Consider the following 21,768-nt stretch of genomic DNA (forward strand, 5'->3'; position numbering starts at 1 on the left):
TCTTTGCCAGGCTGTGTCTGTGTCTGGAATAATTTACTAAAGTACAAGATTAAACCTAGCTTAAACACAGATGCATGTGATCGATCTTTTAAGCAAAAACATTTGAGATAAACTGTATCCATCAAAGTGAGTTAAACTGCTTAAAAACAGAAGGTGTGTAAGCAGGGTGGGGCGTGTTATAGAAGAATGTGTCTAAATAAAAGAAAATGTTGCATCTAAGAGAAGAGTGAGTGTTTCATGTCTGTCATGGATGCTACCCTTTAATGTCATCAATTTAGCTGACGAAAACATCAAGCCGTGTTTGTTGTGGATACGAAAAGCTCTTACTGCCACACTAAAATGCACAGTTTAAACGTACAGAACAACAGACTAGACAGAATCAATTAAAACTGTCAGATCGAATATCGCTGCTTCATTCTGTGTTTGAGCAGTCTGAGGTTGTGCCTCAGTCGTCGTTTATTTTCGCTGCAGCTCGCTTGCGGACTCCCCTCAGTCCCGGAAGGAAATATTACACATAATGTGCCTTGTTATTGATATCCCACTGCTAAAGCAAGAGAGGAGGAGAAATAGATCCAGGGGGTTTACAGTGCAAGTTGGCTGCAATTAGAAAAAAAAAAAGGCTTCATTATCCAGCTAGGTTCGGTTGTGATAAAGTTAAAAGAGTAGCGATGAAAAAAAGCAAGATAGAGGAGGAAATTAGAAGGAAAACTCCACCGGATGAAGGATGGTCAGTGTCTGAAACTGCCTTGTTACGGATGCATGTATTCCCCTCGTGTAATTTTGCAGTGAGGATGCAGAGGAGTGAGTTTGTGTGTGCATCTGCGGGTGACTTTCTCATCCTATACACTGTGACTATGAAAAGAAATGCTTCACTTTGAGCCTCTTGCACATTCACATTCTTGCACACACAGACTCTCTCTTTCTGCTTCCCGACAAAAGCACGGCTCCAACAATCCCTGACTCGCGGGGCTGAGCTGGCGCCCGACCACTTTGCCTCTGGCTCGGCACCCAGCAGCACCTCGAAGCAGCTCACATTCAGTCTGTGTGACACCCATGACGGAGACACAGACCACCAAGGCACCTGCTCAGAGTGGGTTTATATTTTGTCTATTATTTATGTGAGTAGGAAGAAACGCTTTTTGGCCCCCAGTAACCCTGCAACCCTCGGCCCTTTAGCCTGACGACCATCATCAGCACCTTCTTCCCGATTATAGACTTTCCCATAGATCCTCTGCCATCTGCTAGATTATAGATTCCCCCCTTCCTTTATAGAGGGCAGGGCCCCTAAGGGAGGATCAGCTGTAAAAAGGGTGAAAGAGTGCCTGAGGCACAGCCATGGTTGTGGATGAGATTACATTTTTCTATTTCTGCCTGCTAAAGGGAGTCTGCCGTGATGAATACAGAGAGTTGTTACCATTTAATATCAACTGGCTCCCCTGCAAACTCAAATTATACACAATCAATTGTGACAGAAGGGTACATGTGTGACAAATAACCTGCCACATTCTCTGCATCATTTCACTTCATCACCCATCAATTCACCCCAAACCCAGGAGCCCATTTGGGAATCAATCATGTTATGAAAGTGAGTGATTCTGTGGTGAAAAGGTTTTTAAAAGCTCCCTTGCTCTGCTGTAGCTTGTACAATTCTGCAGTCTTTGTGACTGGACAAAAATAAATACACCGGGTGTATTGAGGGCTATTGTGAGGTCAATTGTGTCCTTGACCACATCTGTTAAGTGTTGAGCATTGTTTTTGAACAAACTAAATAACAGCTTCTCTGAAACACAATGAAAGAGATTGGTAAACACAACACCACTTCCTGCTTGCACTTCCTCCTCATTTTTCTTGCCTTTCCGTGTAAAATCGAACAAATGCTCATTCTGCCCAAAACAATCACCCCGTGTCAAAAAGTGAGGAAAGGGGCCAAAGTACTAAAGCTATTGCTTGTTCCACCTGTGTATCAGCCCCGCAAAGGAAACTGCAGAAGATAATGCGGCTGTCTTTTATTCTAAAAACAGAGACACTAGTCCGACCAGTCTCCATGTCACTCAGGCCTACAGGCTCCACAGAAGTCCAGTTAGTAGAGATGTGATTAATTATACATACATTGATAGAAACAACATTCATTATTCATGAGCTTCTCAACGTCAAAGCTATTTCCCTCCCTTTCAGCATGATGAAAAGATTTTAAATAATAGGCCCCCTCTGCAGGCGTCTGCATTCCAGCGGAGTCGGCTGACGCTAAAGAGGCTTAAGTCAGAGCTGTTGTCTTACCAGAGAATCACTGCTCAGGACCAACATGTTTCAAACTGTTGGTGGCTGTGTGGGTTCCGGTGTCTGTGTTTTTTGTTTAGTCTTTGTCTTAAGAGACAAGGCTGGTGCTTTTAAGCCTTTCAGATGGGAGTTATATGTCCACTTAGAGTGAATAGGGGTCTACAGCGTCAGCAGCAACTTAAGTCCGGGTAGAGTTTCATTCAACACCTGTTCAGCGTTCAGGTCCGCGTGTGTTTCCAGACTTATTCTATCTCCAAGTCAGAAAGAAGACCTGAGTCTCTCTATGAGTTTATGATTCATGGTTTTACATAGTAAAAATGGAGGAGGGAGGAAAAATTTTGGCTGTTTCCTAAAAGAAATCCGCTTATTTTTCTTAAAGCCTGTGGAGCCTAATCAAACTCAAAAAGCAGGCACTTCCCCTTTAGGCAAGTCTTGAGGGATTTTCTTTAATTTGGTTGTCAGACTGAAAAGTTTTCACACTCTTTTATCCCATTATCCATTAATGTGTGTATGGCGTCACGTGACAGAGGTAATTGGGGATTTTTTTTTTAACAGACTCTGGAAATGTTGAGTGTAACATCTAATCCAGGTAGACTTTGTGTTTTCCGGACGCTCTGGGAATAAGCACTACAAACATATATTCAAACAGTCCTTTAATTTTTAGGAGAGAATTACTAGATAGCATTTTATCCTCTCAGTTGTGCCCTATATAAGCCAGTGTTGAGAGTGTGTGTGTGTGTGTCTGTGTGTGTGTGTGTCTGTGTGTGTGTGTGTGTGTGTGTGTGTGTGTGTGTGTGTGTGTGTGTGAGTGTGTGTGTGTGTGTGTGTGTGTGTGTGTGTGTGTGTGTGAGTGTGTGTGTGTGTGTGTGTGTGTGTGTGTGTGTGTGTGTGTGTGTGTGTGGGCGGGGGGTGGGGGGGTGTAATGCATGCTAAATTAGCACACTAGGAATTCCCAAAGGTTTCTCCCACCTCCCCTGGGCAGGGTCATAAAAATAAACATTCAGAGCCACTGCAGATTATGCAAACACATTCACATTAAATGCTTACATGAGAGCAGTGACTGAATAAACAGCATAACTTTGACTCACTTTTGAAATCAGTAAAAACTTTAAATACATTTTTGATGAACTCAATACACACGAGGAGGACAGAAATGAGGAATCTGCTGAATCTGTGAGCAGAGCTGATGGACTTACACTCTACAACATGGTGGAGCCCGACGCTTGCTACGTTTCCTCTCAGCAGCTTAAAGGTGGCTGCCAGTCACATCGGTGCTGCTGTAGTCTCCCTGTCTCCCTCCCTCTCTCTTTTTCTCTCGCTCACTGTGACAAGGCATCTTTCCAGACATTTTAGTTGGATGGAGATTTGCAGCAGCTCATTACAGACTGGGAGGCTCTGTGAGCGGATGCAGTCACTCGGAGATGGATTGAGTGGGTCTGTTTATTGACATGCCTTAATCTGACACTGGGTAAAGGGAATGAGTCACCGCCTCCAGATACACTACCACATCACAGCCACTCCAGGAAAGAGGGAAGTAGCACCCAGGATACAAGTGGAACTTCATCAGCGCTCATTAATCCAACTACCCCAGGCCACTCGCTCAAACAAACCATGTTTACACTGTGTGTTGGCTGGATGGAGGGGTGATGGAGCTTTTCAAAGGGCATGTGTGCAGGTGCTCGAAACCGCAACGCACACAAACACAAATGCGCATATTGTCCCCCAACACACACACACACACACACACACACACACACACTCCACACTCCAGCTCATCAAAAAGAAACCTGCCCTCCTAACCCACAACCCCCTAAACACAATATCGGTGTACACCAGCTGCTAAAACTCAGTCGGTGCACTTTGTCTCGCAAATCAGAGCTGGTGCACAAATCAGGGGTGGACAATCGGGCTCGATGCCAAAGTACGTATCACAGAAAGGCGCTTTTTATTAAACAGATGGGCACACAAGATCTTTTCGCTCGCGTCACAACAAGGCTACTCCTATCAGTGATCCAGCTATGGAAGCCTAGTTAGCTTTTTGATCCAGTTTGCTGGTGCTCCAATGAGAAGCACATCTGGTGCTAATATTTGCGATGGTCTTTCTCGGCAGCTGTCAGTAGCGGGATTGGCAGCAGAGTATTAGCTGCGTGCACATCACCACCGCATCTTTAAATCCAGCTTGTTAACAGGACTGTGACAGGCTGCCATCAGGGGACAGGCAGAACAAAACAACATCTAACACTAAGTGGTCCGCCGCTACCGTTTGTTTTCCATTACACTGTTTAGTACTTTGTCTGAGAGATGTGGACATGTGAATTCTCTTTATTTTACATTTAACTGTAAATAAAAAAAAATAAAAAAAAATCTCAAAACCCCAGCAAAAACAAGAAATATGTGTGAGATGTGTTAGCCAGTTACAAACAAAAATAAATCTTTCTTCAAGAAATGCTCACATGCAGACACACAGGCGCAAAAGCAAAACAAGCAAAAGGGAATCAACACTGTGCGAGTCAGAAAAGGAATAACACAACAGAAATTTACAGCGAAAAAAACCAACGTGTTCGTACACAAACACACACACACACACACACACACACACACACACACACACACACACACACATACAGTAGCAGTGGGACAGAAAGTCGGAGCGGGGCCTGCTGTCGTCTCCGTCAGGGACTGGGAACAGAGCAGCTTGAGAGCAGGGCCAGTGGAGAGGGGACCAGATGCAGCGGGCTTGACCCACTCATTCGTGAGGGAGGGGGTTGTTTCAGCAGCTGAAACACATAGGGATTAGCCGCACTGACTTCATTTAATTTAATTTGTATTAGGGCCATCTTTGGGGGCAAACATCGTTTTTCACTGCGGGGGAAAATACAGGGTCATGGAAAACAGCAACAGACGGTGGGTCTCTCTGCCTCCTACCCCTGCAGTGGATTCACAGGGGAAGGCATAGGCACTGTAATTCCCAGACCTCACACATGTACACACATCTCCTTCCTCCCCCCCCCCCAATTATGTCTATATTACGAAGTAAAATCCATCCAATTGAAATGCATCTTCAACCCTGCGTCCACCTTCTCACAGCTTGATCTCTTGAAATGAGGACCTTGAATCCTTTTGTTCTGCCACCATAAACAACATGTAGTAATTTTCCTGCTTATCAAAGCTCTACTCTGTGCACTTGTGTGTCTCTGCTTGTGTGTGTGTGTGTGCGTGTTGCAAACACACACACTAAGCTGTTATCTACCAAGAACATATCTTAGGGGTGGATGTTTATCTGTGCTGATGCAGATTGGAGTTCTATTTGTCTCAGTGCAGTGGTACATAATATTATTTGTTATTTTCCTCATTGTTTATTTCTCCTAGACTGATATAGTGGAGAAATCCGTTTAGTTACCGCCAGGCATCTAATGTGCTTTTACTTGTAATCTTGGAATTTAATAAATGAAAAGTAGGAGGAAAGAATCTGTACGCAATCAAATAATTCAAGTCCCCATTGTATTCTGTGGAACATGACTTCCACTGTTAAGCAGCGGAGGAAAACAACTGCAGTGAGTGAGCGAGTGCCCAACATGCCTCCTCACAATAGCTCTGTGGAAAAATATGGCAGCGATCGGCCATCAAGTCTGCTGTAGCCAAAGCCTGCAGTCATGTGAAAGCTCCCTTTCTGTCTTGTGCAGGTGACACGGTTTGAGAGAAAGCTAATGTTCCATGCACTGGGAAAAGTAGTCTTATTACAAAAACATCAGAAAAATAAAGAAAAGAAATATGTGAGCTGCAAAGGCATTGCTTTGTCTCTGGTAGACAGAAAGGACTGTACTGCTGGAGCCTGTTCAAGACTATCAGACACTCACTAGCAATCATTTTTTTCCCTCTCTCCCCCAGCCCCTATCAAAAGATGTTACTGTGTAAAATGTCAAAGAAAAAAAAAAGCAAGAGAAGTAATCTCCTTCTCCTTTTTGATCGCAAGTGGAATAATTGGAACCCTCTTAGGCTCATTACATGAGTTGCCCGCCAGCCAAAAGACGGCTCCAACTGCCCCTCTTCATTCATGTTGGAGCTTTGAAAAATATCACTTCCTCTAGTAACAACTCTTTATGAGATGCAATGACTAGAGGTCCTGGTACCTACACTAACGGGTAATCCCACAATGCCTTTGAAAATATATCTTTCAGCTACCACTGTCAAACATCGATTCAGAGGAAACAGCAACAATCTGGCTCTGTAATAATGTCATTATGCATATTGCACGGCACTTCTCACCCTGGCGCTTTTTTGGCAATGCAGTTCTTCTCAATTACATAAGGTATTGCATATGTGCAGCGAGTTAATTTGGACCCCTAATACTAATAACCTCGTCTTCATTGTTATTACAACTATGCTTGTAATTATTGTGGCTCTAATTACTATTACTGTATTACCCAAATTAACCTTATTCCGGGTTTAGATCACACGCACTGACGATAGCCAAGACATGCCTATGAAGAATGGCACCAATGTCCCTTCAGATAAATCCGCTATAATTAGCTGTGTGCCTTACAGGGCCTGTGTGATGGTAATAATTAGAGCTACTGTAGCAAAGGTCATGCAAAACAATTTAGAGAGGATGCTGGCTGCATGGGTAATAGGAAAAGAGGGGGAGCAACAAGAGGAGGTAAGAGCTCGCATGCATGTGGAGACTCTTCTCCTTTTCCATCTTTCAGATATGGAAGACATATGCTTGCTACTTTACCTCTGCAAAAAAAATTTAAACCAATGCTCTCAAAATAATAGAAATTGAAAACCCATTTTAATGGCAAGTAGACTCCCAGCTAACGTAGTTAAAATGGATCCATGATTAGATTTGAGGAAAGTGCTACAGGGTGTATATGTGAACTGGAATCAGCTTAAATCGATTGGCTGCCTTTGAGGTGTGATAGCTGCCCCGTCACCCTGTTGTTTCATCTGTTTATTAGCTTGAGCTTAATGCGTTTAAGCAGCCTTTGTTATCATTATTAATTGTTAGAGAAAGAGAGAGACGGAGAGATGTATTGCTTCACTCAGGCGCACAGGTTAATGAGCTGAGTCAAAAATGTTGACACTGAGGTAAACAAGTACTCACACAAAGGTACTTCTATTTCTGCACTCTCCCCCAACCCTCCCCTGCCTCCCCCCTCCCCATGTGGCTTGGCTCACTCTGTAACTCCCAGACTGCTCCCGAGATGAGAGCTCAGGGTTCACAGGCTGGATCCACCAGGGAATTCACTCAGCTCCCTCACCTCACCACCATCACACCCAGATGAGATAAATAACAGACTCACACTCAAATATAGCATTTCAAACAACACATATGTATGCTAGATTGGTCTCTATTCCCTGTTGCAACACTCATGCCCCGCACACCCCCCCCTACAAACTTCCAACAACACTTCATTAGCAGTGAGTGATACAAACAGCCATAAACCTTTTCTATAGCTCCTGTCTTTGTGTGTCTATCAGCTGAACCGTGCAACAGCTGCTCAACAGAAAAGTGTTTTGCATGTTTTAGCTTATTTATTACAAATGAACTTTACATTACTGTCAAAACATAACAGTTTTTGCATGTATTTTCCTGGCCTTTGTGCAGCATTCATTTGCATTCATTTCAGTGCAGCATTAAAGAAATAGCTTGACATATTTTGGAGAAAAATACACTTTCTTGCACTTTGATGAGAAGTTTGATATCACTCATATTCAAGCCACAACACAGTTAGCTTAGCTTTGCATAAATACTTGGAACATGCTAGCTTCTGTCCAGGGTGAAGAAGAAAAAAATCACTAAAAGTAACGGCACCTCTAAAGCTCACTAATAAACTAACATTTGCATTTGTTTAAAATCTCAAAACCTGAAGAGTTGTGGTTTTACTGTGGATTAAGTTGTGTGGACAGGAGTCTCCACTGAGTGCCTGGTAACAACAACTAAATGACTTATTTATTTAAAACAATTAATGCTGGGATGATGCTAAGGTGCTTTAATGGTGTTATTTCTTATTTCTGTGATTATTAGCGGAGAATATGTTAGCACCATTGGCACTAGAATCTGAGACGGTTCATTTGATGTCAACAATTCTTATTTTAAAATTGATAAACATCGAAATAATGTTAAATATAGGCAAACTGCAAGTTTCTGAAAGTGTATCTTTGACAAATAACTTCTGATATTCCAACGGTCTTAGATCGATATTTTCTCTGCAACAAAGGCTGGAGGTATTGTGTCAAACAGTTCATAAATGTCTGTGTGAAAATGATTAAAGGCAACAAGCATAAAGTGCTGCAGGACATCTGATTTAGCTGCTCCATTCTGTTAGACTCAACTTACTGATGAAAATCACTGGAGTGGGAGCGGAGGCATGCGCTCAGATCCATATGCCTTTGTAACTGTGGGGGTTTAAAAACCATAAATTGTGATTATCATTGATCTCAGTCGTCACATGCCTAATCTCTGACTCATATCCGCGCCGGCCACGTTGAGTGACGATGAACCGTCCTCCCCCACATCTGAAGTCCCAAACAAGTGTTGAGGGAAGCAGTGATAAGCAGGTCCTTATCCTTTTAAAGACACTCCCGTAATCCAACAGTGATGGGGGGGGGGGGAGGGAGGGGGCTTCAGCTTTAAGGGATTTAGTCTGGATTATAGCTAGTCCTCCAAATTAAACCAAAAGTCAGCTTTCTGAAGTTGCTCATGCAAGCTGCCGACTGGCTTGTTACCAGCATTACTAACAAGGCAAACGATGGAGGTCTATAATTAGAAAATGCTCTCATTCAGCCATCAGGCGAACACACATACGTTATTCAGAAGCAAAACTCGACCCGTCCTCACCCAAACTGAATATTTGGCCTCTCTTTCCCCTTTCACTGCCCTGGTGACCTCCTGTGACTGCACTCAAAATGTCTTCCGTGCCGTGTACCTGACTCTCATTGCCAACCAGCTTAGCTACAGACAAGCTTCTCAGCCCGGGCAAGGCTGCTCTGTCCCCAATGATGCTGCTTCCCATAGCAAAACAAGGCCAAATCTGGGGCTTAGAGGCTAAAATAATCATTACTGGGTAGCGAACAAATGAAAAGTCAGAACACCAACTCCCTAGTCTGTCCTCCCCCACCACACTTGGTATTTTGACTGCTGTCCTATCGCACACAAACAAAAAGGGGGCAGCCACATTAACATTTAGGATGGAAAAATCTTTGGCCTCGCACTGAAAAGAAAACAAAAAGACTGGATTCTCTTTTTGTTCTAGAATTTAAAATGTAATGAAGGGAAACATATTTAGTTCACTTTCTTGCTGATGTGTGAAAATATCTGCGAGTTAAATATGGATGGAGCCGAGATAAAAGTTAGCTTAGCTTAACATAAAGACTGAAAGTAAAGAGGAAGCAGCTAGCCTGGCTCTGTCCAAAGGAAAGCAATCTGCATACCAGCATCGACAAAGCTCCCTAATTAATACATTTAATTTTGTTTGTTTATTTTGCGGAAAAATCTTAAATGTCATATTTGCTTATGATTCATATCGATTAATATTCCTTTAATGCGTCTCAGAAAAGGCTCTGAAGAAGTTGTGTGTGTTCATGATTCCATATGTGCATGCATGTATCCTATATGTGGACACATTAACCTCCTGCCGTGCTCCCCGACTCAACCTCTCTTATTAAAGCACAAAGATTGTGAGCAGTGCCTTTAAAAAATATTCACATTCTGCCTTTCCTTCTCACTGGCTCCCCATAAGACTGAACTGGGAACAGCTCTCAAAAAGAGAACAGGTACAGGAGAGTAATCTTCAACTAAGGAGGTTACTGGGGAAAGTACTGCACTTGGAGCAGTCTGGCACAGGCCAAGTGCTTTTCATTCATTAACTTGGCTGTCTATGCTGTGGTATGTCAAACTGTGGACGTGAGGGGAAAGTCAAAGCTGACGTCCAATTGTGCTCCACAGCCAGACATTGACTGAACCCTGAATATTGTTTTCTGAAGCCATAAGAGAGCACAAAGAGGCGGGTGAAGTCGTTATCAATTCCTTTGCAAGGCAATCATAACTATTATCATTAGTAGTGTTTTCATCCTTCGAGCTCAACCCAGAGTGGATATCTAATCTATTCCCTAGCACACATTTGTGTCTTTCCAACTTGACCTGGTATCACTTGAGCAAAGAAATGGTTTCCCGCCTCCCAAGAAACTAGATATGGGCGTAAATAATAGGCCAGGGTCCTTATTGAAAAGCCCTAATCCCAGGAAAACAAACCCGAGCGAAACAGGCTCACCTGAATTGCTTTCAGGAAAACTAGATAATCAAAATGCAAAACAGCCTTTGTTAGAAAAATAAGCCGACTTCTAACAACAAATCCCCTACACCTAACATCAGCAAATTCTCCTCCTGAACTTTTATTTGTATGCTGTGTTTGGGTTTTTAATGTAATCACACTGCACACGGCGCTCCATCAATGAGCTATTCTGATTTATGTCAGCCTGAATCAGACTGACTGCTTAGAGCTTTACAGACATCATGAATGAGAAAAAGAGCCACACATTGAACACATTAGGGGTCCCACCATCTCCTGAAGACAGGGGGACAATGGGTAGGCAAGCGGAGATAAAGGAGGGGGATAACAGGGGTGAAGGAATGGTTGACGCTGATCGGGCAGAGAGAAGGGGGAGAATGGGGGAAAAGAAAAGAAGAGGCCCAAGACATTGGCCACACAGGGCAGAGGGATCGCGAGGGCTCCGAGAGGCCTATACTCGGTCATAGCCCATTAGGCTGGCTGGGTGAAAATGCTACAGCTCATTACATGCTCTGCCTCTGTTCTGTGGATGAACAATGCACAATTACGCTACCCTGCTGCTCCTCTAGCCATACTGCTGCATGGCTCTGAGGCGGCCGATATTGCTGCTATAGCGGCTCGCCTGCCAACAGCCTCTGTGCTCATCAAACATCCCATACATGTGCTCCCTAATGCGCATCCAGGTTTATGTCTAGAGACAAAAGTGCTGTATGAATTTACTGAAATGAAAGGAGGGGAGAAACAGGAAAGACTGCTCAACCACTGGAGCAACAAAACAAAGGTATAATGCAGCATTTTGTGTGTGTAATACAATGATGTTTGCTCCCTTTTGTCTGCTCTGCCTTCTTGAAATCCTTTTTTTTTTTAAAAGGTAGACATGCCACAAAAGGATTCTTCTGTTTCCAGCTGAATTAACTTTCACTAGATGTTGCAATTACTCTAAAGCCAGTCGCTAACACACAGATTAAAACATAAGAAAAAGGAAGAGTGTAAATTGTAGGCAGGAGACACTGCAATCATCGTGACAATATCTGCAATGCAGTGAAGCTCGAGATGTATATATCCACCAGCAAATTGGTACACTTCAAGTCTTCCTCCTCTCCATTCTACAATTATGCATGCAGAAGTTGACATTTAATCTGATGGGTGAAATGCTAACTAACAGCCTACTGCTTCCTCTTTGTTTTACACAAAAACAGGACACTTGGAAAGGTCATTCTTCCCTGGTGTCATAGCTGGCTGCTTGGAAAAGTTTTCTCCCCCCCCCTGCCATTTCCCTGTCATTCAAAAAGCATAACATCAGCACTCATGAGAAAGCTCTGGGAACTCTCTTAACAATGTGGCAACAAGTCTGGTAACCTGGGGTTCAACTAACAGGACAGTAAAGCCTGATACCCATGAATTTTAATTCATATCTTTTCTCCGTGCACATTTGAAAGAAATTACTTTTTGGTCCACTTAAATCATAGCGGTCATTGCTAGAGAATTGTAATTACTTTTTTCTCACTTTTTTTTTTACTTGGTGAAAAACATAATGTTTTTGTTGTTGTTCCACAACAGATCAGAAAAGAAAAGAAAAAATAATTTCATCAAAAAGTAGGTTGATTGTTATTCTTATCCTTATCTGTGAGGAAAGACTAAATATATTGAAGGAGTGTCGATGTTTCCTCACACTGCGTGCCAACACACATTGTGCAAATGATTTGTGTTTGAATATTTCTGAGCTAGAGGGACGAAGGCGGGCACATTTGTCTTGACATACACTGGATACGAAAGGGCAAATACATTTCACTCCTGGCCATAACAAGTCTTACGGTTTGTGTTTTTAAACATGACCTTTTTTTTTTTTTAATCCTATATTAATGTAACTTCACACATTTTCCACCACAGGCAGCAAAATCTGAATTAATGAGAGATGAGGTTTTTATTTTTTTATTCTGGGAGCCTTTCCTCGTCATTGCTCTTCCCGAGACTTGTTTTGCTCTATTAGTTTTCTCCACCTTAGTGTTTCGATACATTAAAAACGGCGGGGGTTTGACACGCAAAACTTTGAAGGAAATGTGAGAAAGGCTGCATGTATGATCGCTTCAAAAATAAATCCCTTTTCTTGATGGCAAATTGCCCAACATTAGCTTCCTCTGTGATGGGACTTGGATTTCCATGACAGAAAACAGAATGCTGCATATTTGAGTTTGAGAGTTTAATTTCAGAATTTAAAAAAACAACGCTGCGGGAAACTCATTTAAATGGGTAATTACGTCCACGCAGCATTGCTCGCAGGGCTTAACAAGGTGCATAATGATGTCCTCTTCTCCAGCGATAAACATCATCACAATGTCCATTTCCTTCACTCTGTTTAGCGTGTGAACCCATCAACCTATAAGCCCAATGCCATTATAACCCTCTTTGCATATACGTACGTCTCCAGTAAAAATCTTTTAACATAAATTGTTGGACGACTAATGCCATTATGTGCTTATCTCTGGCTCCACAAAAAAAAGAATCCTATTCCTTTGATGTTGAATAGGTTTACACGAAAGTTAATTCTTTCCACATGATAGAGAAGTCATTTAAAATATATTTTCTTTTGCAGTCATAATTATCCCCAAAGATGGATGGATTATCAAGTTGATTAGTGCCATATGATTTTACTTTTTCATTTTGATGTAGCTGTGCGCTTGTGTGTCTCTGGTGTATAACAGCTTGAAAACGTCTGCTGTAGCAGACATAGTCCGCTGATGTTATCAAGATGTTCAACCATTTGATGGTTTTATCCTGGACTGTCAAGTTTGGAAGAAAAGAGAGTTGGTTTCAAAATGTATACTGAAACCACAATCCTAATAACACCTTCTGCATTTGCAGGTATATTGAGATAATCATAATAGTTGTTATTTCAGGGGGAAAACATCTTGTTCCAATAATAAAAATGGGACATTATTGCTTTCTGTAAAGTTGATATGGTTCGTGCAATAAAGTCACCTCACCCTAACGCCACATTTTACAGGGAAAAATAACATGTTTCAGGCAGTAGCAATACAGGTTGAAGAAAAATCATTGGCGTTCTATAAATAGACTTCTCTCCCTTCTTCTCTTCCTTTCTGTCTTTCCTCATTTTTCTATACCCTGCCGTTTCTCCACAGCATATTACTCCCTCTGCATGCTCCTCACCAGTCACATGTGGTTAGGGACACATACGGTGACATGTGTACATCAGGCGTCGTCACTCATGTGTTTTGACTCTTAAGCTATTTGGCTGGATGCTCTGATCCCGATGAAAGGGTGGCAACCCGGCGGGCCCGGCTGCTTCTGACTGGCCGCCTGAGGTTGTTATGCCATTTCATTGTACCTCCGCAACATCGGGAATGGCATGCAGTGATGGGGTGTTGCCGGTTGTGGTCAAGGCTATAAAAACCCAACCAAGTGTAAACTGGCACTGGTTGTGCATGAAGTGAAAACTATCTTGTTGAGTGATGTCACAAAATCACACTACAGCTTCACCAGCGCGTTGTGTGTTAAGCACGATGGGCGGAGCCAGCTGAGGAATGCAATAAAGAGGGCACTGAGTACATCACTGTCACACTGTTAATTTATTTCTGACAGACAAGGCTTTATTTCACCTTATAAACACTGACAATTGAAAAGCAGAGCATTTCTGAAGTCTGCCTTACAAATAACCTCTCTAAATAATTAAGAGGTTCATCTGCCACTCAATCAGCGCGCATCCCAAGCTTTTGGAGATGAAACGATTCTTTCTCAAATCCTTTGAAAGGAGGAGACTTTAAAGAATGCAACACACACCTCCCACTCTTCCAACATATAAATTATTTAAATAAAAAAAACACTGTTTTTTGAGATCAAGCAGTTATGTATCCCTTCCCTTACTGCAAAATATATGTACATCTGTTGTTGTTTCAAACTGGGTTTAGGAGGTTTTAGAACAAGACATCCAGCTGTTATTCCTTATAAAGCTTTTCAACAAGACATTAGTCGTGTTTTCATTCAGTTGTCAAGCGAATTTACAGCAAACCTTTGAAATGCTAAACAGAGGTCTTTAGGAATTTGTTTACATTGAGCAAGTTTTAATTGTTCATTCAAGTCAGGTTAAATTGGCCAGGCGAAGACAATATGTGTTAGTATATATATATATATATATATATATATATATATATAGAATAAAGACAATATATCCAGAAAGACACCAACAGCTGATCAATCATGTGAAGTAAATGTTTGCTACGTCAGAACATATTCGGAAAAAGTGTTTCCATATACCATTTAGTGCATCAACTCTTTCTGGGCAAAAAGATTGGTTTGAGCTTCTATTATACACGTAGGTGTAAAGGCCACGAGGGTTCGTTCATTTATGCAGATCTAATGTTTTTCAATTAGTTTTGTTGAAAATGTCAGACTCATTCACTTCTATTCACTTCCAAACGGCATTGAAACTGTGAATACAAAGCTGACACTAGAACAAAATATAAGAAGGCAATGAACTTTTACATTTTGAAAGAAGCTCAATTCAGAGTCTCCTGTTGCAGTAAACACGCATTCAGCAGCAATGTGAGAGCTGACGAGTTTTACTCTCACTTTGTGCTTCTCTGCTTTCCATGTCGTCATGTCGCAATTACACTTTCCACCAATTGCTGATGTTTCTACTTTCTGTCAATCACAGCGTGTTCAAGTCAACAAAGAAAAGCTAATTTATTCTGTCTGTAGAGATACGTTTTAGAGAAGGAATTTCCACTCTAAGTCGGCACCGTCTTCTTAAAACTAAAAATGTTGATACATTTCTTACATTTACATTGAAACGCTGCTAAAATGAGGGAAAAACATAAATTATTTCACATAATGTAAAACTGGGTTAGGGTTAGGGTTCACTTCACTGATGAAAAAACCGTTAGCAACCGCAGTAAATATGTAAGAGCTCCCACGTAAAATCTAACACTACAATGACAGAAACTGTTAAGGGAATCTTATTAGCAACATTTATAGCTAAACATTTCTTCAGCACCAGGGAATGAAGACAATATGAAAACAACATTAAAAGAGTACTTTAAACCATCAGAATCACAACAATGTTTGATTATCGAATATGTTGGATTATGCCTTTTGCTTCTCCTTCTCTGAGAGTCATAATGATGTAAATGATAATATCACAGCCCATATTTCAAATAAATGTGACACTCCATAAGAAATGTTGTGTGCGCGTATGCATTCGTGCGTAGGTGTGTGAGGGGAGACTGGCAGTTTCAACAGATGTGTAGTATGCACTGACAGCATGACATCTACTTTGCATGCTCAATATGACACGTTTGAATGCTCCCATGCATATTGTCCTGATGTGATGTGATAGCGAGGGATGTGCAGCCACGCTGGAACCACTCCCTGTTGTCTCTCCTACATCAAAATCAAAACGTGGGAGAAACGGCGAGTCTGTTGCACTGAGATGTCCCTGTCAGATGTTTCTTTTTTCAATTTTCATTTTCTCATTTAGGTTCCTTTGATTGACTGTGAGAACTGAACAAACAAACACAAAATGTACATCATTTATTTCGTCAGAAGACACCGTGGCGCACACTACAATACAGTATCAATGAGACTTATGCAGCTGCAGCATCTTCAAGGAAGCAGTGCAGAGAGCATCTGGAGGATGATCGCATCGATTATCAATTAACGAAACTCTACCAAACATTTTACGTCATAAAGCGAAAAGTCCAACAAACGGCAGATATCTTACGTGAATGAGCCTAATCAATAAAGTAAGATATCTTATTTTCATGCTATGCTCATTATCTGCAATCACAGGTGTGAGAAGCCTTACAGATTACAAATTAAAAAACATTCTAGCCAAAGGCCATTCCTTTACTGTATAATTGTCTCCCCCACCAAGTGATTCAGTATAATTAAGCCATGGAAGACAGCTCTATTCTCCTGTGAGCGTTCATATTAGTGCTACCACAGGCAGGTCTAACAAACATCTCACAGCTGATACTTTCCAAAACAATGGACAGCAATGTTCAGGGAGGTATATGCTGGTGCACATACTCACAAGGGAGAATACAATATACACAATGCAATTGCAGGTATGAAACCTTCGGGGAGACCTGTCACTGTTATCTTGGCCAAATCTGCTGTGTTTGTGTGTGCATGTGTTTGTGTGTGTGTGTGTGTGTGTGTGTGTGTGTGTGCCAGCATGCTTTGTCTGAAGCAGAAAAAGCTTGACTTTAGCTGCTCTGATACAAGCAGGATGTTCGCTGTCCCACATAAACTAACAATGGAGGAGAAATTTGCGTTGATCAAAATCCTAATTTAAAAACAGACAGGAGCCCATATCCTCTTTACCTCCATTAGCAAACGTAATCTGACCTCGCAGTCCACATTCTGATAGCTATGATCATTTAAATCTACGTTTGGAAAATAAACAAACACAGTTATCATTTTTGCCTTGGTGTAAAAACAAAAAGCTCTTCCGCTGAGGATAAATGAATCATGGATAATTATGAGGTCGCCCTCAGGATGAAAGCAATTTTTTTGGGGACAAAGCTGCCTTAGTAATCACAACAGTGCAGCCACTCGTGTGTACTAGCCAGTCAATGTGATATGGGTTGAGGACTTGTGGAGTCAAGTGGTTTCAAGCCCAAGCTTGCTCATTTTAACAAAGCAATTATCATTTCACTGCTGTTTGTTAGTGCCATAGTCATTATACTGAAAACATTTTTTATGCAAGAGCAACATTTGTACATTTGTACTGTACTGAGCTTCTGTCTTTTGCAAATGTCACAATTGGGAGGAAAGAAAAACATAACAACTGTTGTGCCGGGGTTACTCTGTTGGTGGTACAAGGCATGCTCTCATTTCTCACTTCTCAATCACACACACACACACACACACACACACACACACACACGTTCTCTTTTCTCAGTCCAGGGAAAATATGCAAAGGCCGGGTCAAAGAGATGTTTGTCAACATCATGAGCAAGACGGACAGCAATGGAGGCTGCATGCTAAACAGGCCCGGCCACCATCAAGCCAATCAACTGCCTCTAAGCAAATGAGAAAACGTGGTCAGGGCTCAGACACCTGGCACTAAGAATCATTCACCCTCGCTCACTTCTTCCCCTTCTTATCTCTCTATCTGCCCTCACACAGCTCTATCAAGACCTCTCCAAGCTTTGCATATGGAATCTTCTAAATCAATCTTCAACCCTATTTGTCTCCCTCTCCACTTTTTCATTAGCTGAAACAAACAAAGGCTCTCCTAATCCTGCGGCAAATGTGCTTTTATTGGATGGTTAAGCCACAGAGACAGGATGCTTGCTGGGGCTTTTTACAACGTTGGTTGATTTCTTTGTGCACAATTTCTTGGCTGAGCAGAGGCTGGTGGTGACCTGCACAGCACTTCCTACCAGCAAATACAATCACAGCATACGGGTCAATGCGTGTACCTGCTGAATCCCCCACCTCTGCCTCCACTGACCGGATAACACCACAGCACAACCCCCTACAACATGTCTCATTCCTTCCACCTGTGTTACTTACACACAGACTCAGTCAGAACCAGCTCAGACAGGCCCAGTAAATCAGCATGCCTGTAAGTAGGTCTCATTGACCCCTCAGGATCCACCGCTGCCTGGATCTCTCTGGATCATCCAGTCAATACATCAATATCCATCTTGTGTTTCTTGTTTTAAGACCCACACTTCCAACCTCCCACACCCTCCCCCCCACCTTCTTCTCACTGAATGTCAAACGGAGATTGCGGTCATCAATTACAAGTGTGTGCATGTGTGTGTGTGTGTGTGTGTGTGTGTATGTGGGACTGCTGTCTACAGGAGTGAGCATGATACACATTCTTATACAAACACACATACACACACCGTACACACACAAACACACCCACACGCACATACACACACACACACACACACACACACACACACACACAGTATTCCACCCTTCACACACACACAAACATAAATGCCCCTTTCCCCCATGGGATCAAGGACAAGTGGGTCACAAAGAGAAAGGTTTTCAAAAGAATCCAATAAACCAGTTTATGCATACAAAAATCTATACACTAAAGATCAGCTGGTATGCATACACTCTGTCAGCCAGAATAGTCTTTCACGTCAGACCTTCACTGCTCTGCTGGAGCCATGCATGGTATGTCAGGGTAATTCAATGGCTGGCTGTGCAGAGCGGCCATGCGGTAACACTGCAGCCAAATGGACAAAACACAGATAAAGCATTTAAGCAATGATTATTCTTTCTGCTAGCACCTGAAATGACGTGTGGTGGAGCTGATTAGCCGGGTCAATACTTCTGGCAGGTTCTCAAACCTCCTGTTCTTTTTGCAATAGCTCAGCATCGACAAGAAAAAAGTTAAAAAGAAAACAAGTGGAGTAAGGGAGGCTAAATAATCCACTTTGTCGGGCCTCCAAATTCTGCTTGGCAAAGGACTCAGTGTCACTGGTCGGCCTCAATGCCTCGGTGAAGGATTCCACTCACATCGACTGACAGAACGCCACACGTGCCATTTCAGATGGCTCGGGCGTACCCATCAATAACAGATAGACATTTCACTGACATTATATTCTGTGGCACTATGGAATGCAAAATTTCTCTAGACCTTGAGGTGCGTTGAAAGGTGGTGCAGTGCTTCTCTACAGTTCGTTCTTAAGATTCAGCACGATCAAGGAGACCTATTAATAATAACTTATGAAAGAGGAAATCTAATAAAGCTGACTGTTTCGTCACGTTTAGTCATGAGAATCCATTTTTAAAACCAAACCTCCCCTTTTTTTTCTACCCTTCACACCCAAAGCAGCCCAGCCAAGGATTTAGGACAGAGCACAGCGGATTGTATCTCACCTCTGGCAGTGGCATGCCGTTGATGATGAGGTCTGGCTGCTGGTGGGCCTGCCCAGTGAACGGGTGCTGATAGCCATGGTTGGGAGCTGCATTGCGTGAGTTCTGGTTCTCCACGTTGAGGAAGGTGCTCTCGGAGCGCCTGCAACCCAGTGGCAGGCTCTGCTGGTGGTAGTCGAAGTAGTTGAGCGAGGAGGTGAGAGACGAGCAACTCACCACATTCATCTTGTCTGTTTCCTCGACGTCACGTGGCACCAGGCGGATGTCGTTCTTGCTCAGCTTCTTCTTCTTGCTGGACTTCTTCTGGTTGCCATATGAGTACTCCGCCACCCTGCGCAAGTAGAAGAAACTGAACAGACTCAATAAAGCAGTGTTCTGCCTTTCCCTCCCCTGTCCACACGGTCAAAAAGCGTGCCCGCCATGCCAGCTTGGGCGCTGTTCGACCATGGGTGCCAGGCAAACGCTCATTGCCTGCGTCCAGGGGTGGAACAGCACACTTAAGTGACTCCCCACTCCCGGCTTGCAATGGAGCTGTTATCCCTTGTTTGTTTGCATTTGCATGCTCAACAATGACATGTCACAAACAGGCAAACAATATTCAAACATGCCAAAACCACAGAAGCAAAGCAAAAGAACACACTACTGAGCAGCACTACCGGTATATGCAATCATATTCAAAGCACACAACCCACACCAATTCCATTTTTTCTTTCATTATCAAGTGAGCCCACTAGCTGCACGGAGTGCACGAGAACTGCAGATTCAAATTCATTTAGCTGCTCTCAGTGGCTGCTGCAAACTTGAACTGAGTATTTTGACTTTAATAAGAGCAAATGAGCAACACAGCCATGTTTTATCAAAGCATCCTCAGAGTGGGGGAAATATCCATTCTTCACACAGCCTTGCCGTTTTCCACAGGAGAACAGATGCTGTTCTCTATAGTGATGACTACAAACCTCACTAAACATATTCAATATAATGTGTGATGTTTTTCACCATCTGCATTACTTCAAACTCTGGAGGAGACCATTTTTAACCTTACGGCATGGAGCATATGGTTTATTTTCTGTTAAAGCCCACAACTAAACTTAAGTTACACATCAAATTACAATATCTGGAATGTCTCTGTCCCTGCTTCTTGAACATATTCTGCAATACTAGGCCCCACTAGCCTCTACTCCTCCATAAAATGTGTCTCTAATCCTCTGCTGCTTCTAAAATCACACTGGCTAAGACACACCAGTGTAGTTTGTCTTTTTCATTTTTCTTTTAGATTGCATCTTCAAAACAGCTCCCTCCCCCATTCTGCTCTCCTTGATTCAAAGGAAAGAAAATGGGCAGCTGGAAGAGTAGAAAATACTCTATCTCTTTTTCATTTATCATTTAAACATGTTGTCTCTCTATGTGAGAGGGGAAAACCTCAGATTCAGACAGACTGACAGAGGACAAGCAATAAGTTGGAGATAACTGCTCTTCATATGCAAGGTGCCAACTGAGAAGCAGAACACATCAGTGCTGATTAAAGCAGCCGGCAGTGAGAGTGGCTCACACTAGTAGAGTATAGCACTAAGAGCTGTTTTGAATTTTGAATTTGTAGTTGTCTAGAATTGTTTCTTCTCTGAACAAAAGGTATAGCTGACATTACAAAAAATATGATATTGCATAAAGAGGCTGTTGTGATCAAGATGTCAACACATGAGTAACTTTCTGTGTCAAATCAGGTTTTAATAAAACACATTTAGAGTATTTTTGTTGGTATTCCTATGATGAGAAGAGGTGTGGATTCTTCCTTTTAACAACGTAAAGGTAACTTTTAAGGTAAATTGTGCTTTTTCTTAAAGGTCCTAGAGAGAGAGAGAGAGAGCAATATTTATTTTTAAATCAAAGCTCTGAATATCACAACATGTTGAAAAGCACTTAATAGCAGTGACAATTTACACTTAACAGTACATGAAAATTTAAAAACAAAACAATTCATAATCTATATTATATGGAATAAAATCTGAGCAATACTGAGGGAGTTTTTGAATCGTTTTTCACAACTACATTAAAAAAAGGCCGACGTTAACTTTGAATTAATAAATTTATGTTTGGAGCAAAATATGATTATACCTTCAGGTTAAATTCTCAAATCCAATCTATATGTAAATTTATAGTGGTAATGTGGCACAGGGAAATCAAAGACATAGCTGATGTTCAGATTGATAAACAAAACTGAATGTTCAATATGCAAAGGACCAGAAAATAATAATCTTCTCCTTTCCAGGAAACTGGGTAAAGAGTTCATGATGATGTGATTTACATGACTCTTGTTTATTTAAATAATCTACAT

At 42.1% G+C, this 21,768-nt stretch overlaps 1 protein-coding gene across 1 annotated transcript in view; it reads right to left on the bottom strand.

The window, feature by feature from the left end:
- Positions 1 to 21,768, bottom strand: part of pcdh19 (protocadherin 19) — a 53,231-nt gene that overhangs the window by 27,965 nt on the left and 3,498 nt on the right. The window contains exon 3 of the mRNA XM_029441702.1: positions 19,440 to 19,767. Coding sequence (XP_029297562.1) covers positions 19,440 to 19,767 — 328 coding nt within the window. The remainder of the gene's footprint in view (positions 1 to 19,439; positions 19,768 to 21,768) is intronic.

The sequence above is a fragment of the Cottoperca gobio genome, chromosome 10 (genome assembly GCF_900634415.1).
Source record: "Cottoperca gobio chromosome 10, fCotGob3.1, whole genome shotgun sequence".
Classification (NCBI taxonomy): Eukaryota; Metazoa; Chordata; class Actinopteri; order Perciformes; family Bovichtidae; genus Cottoperca; species Cottoperca gobio.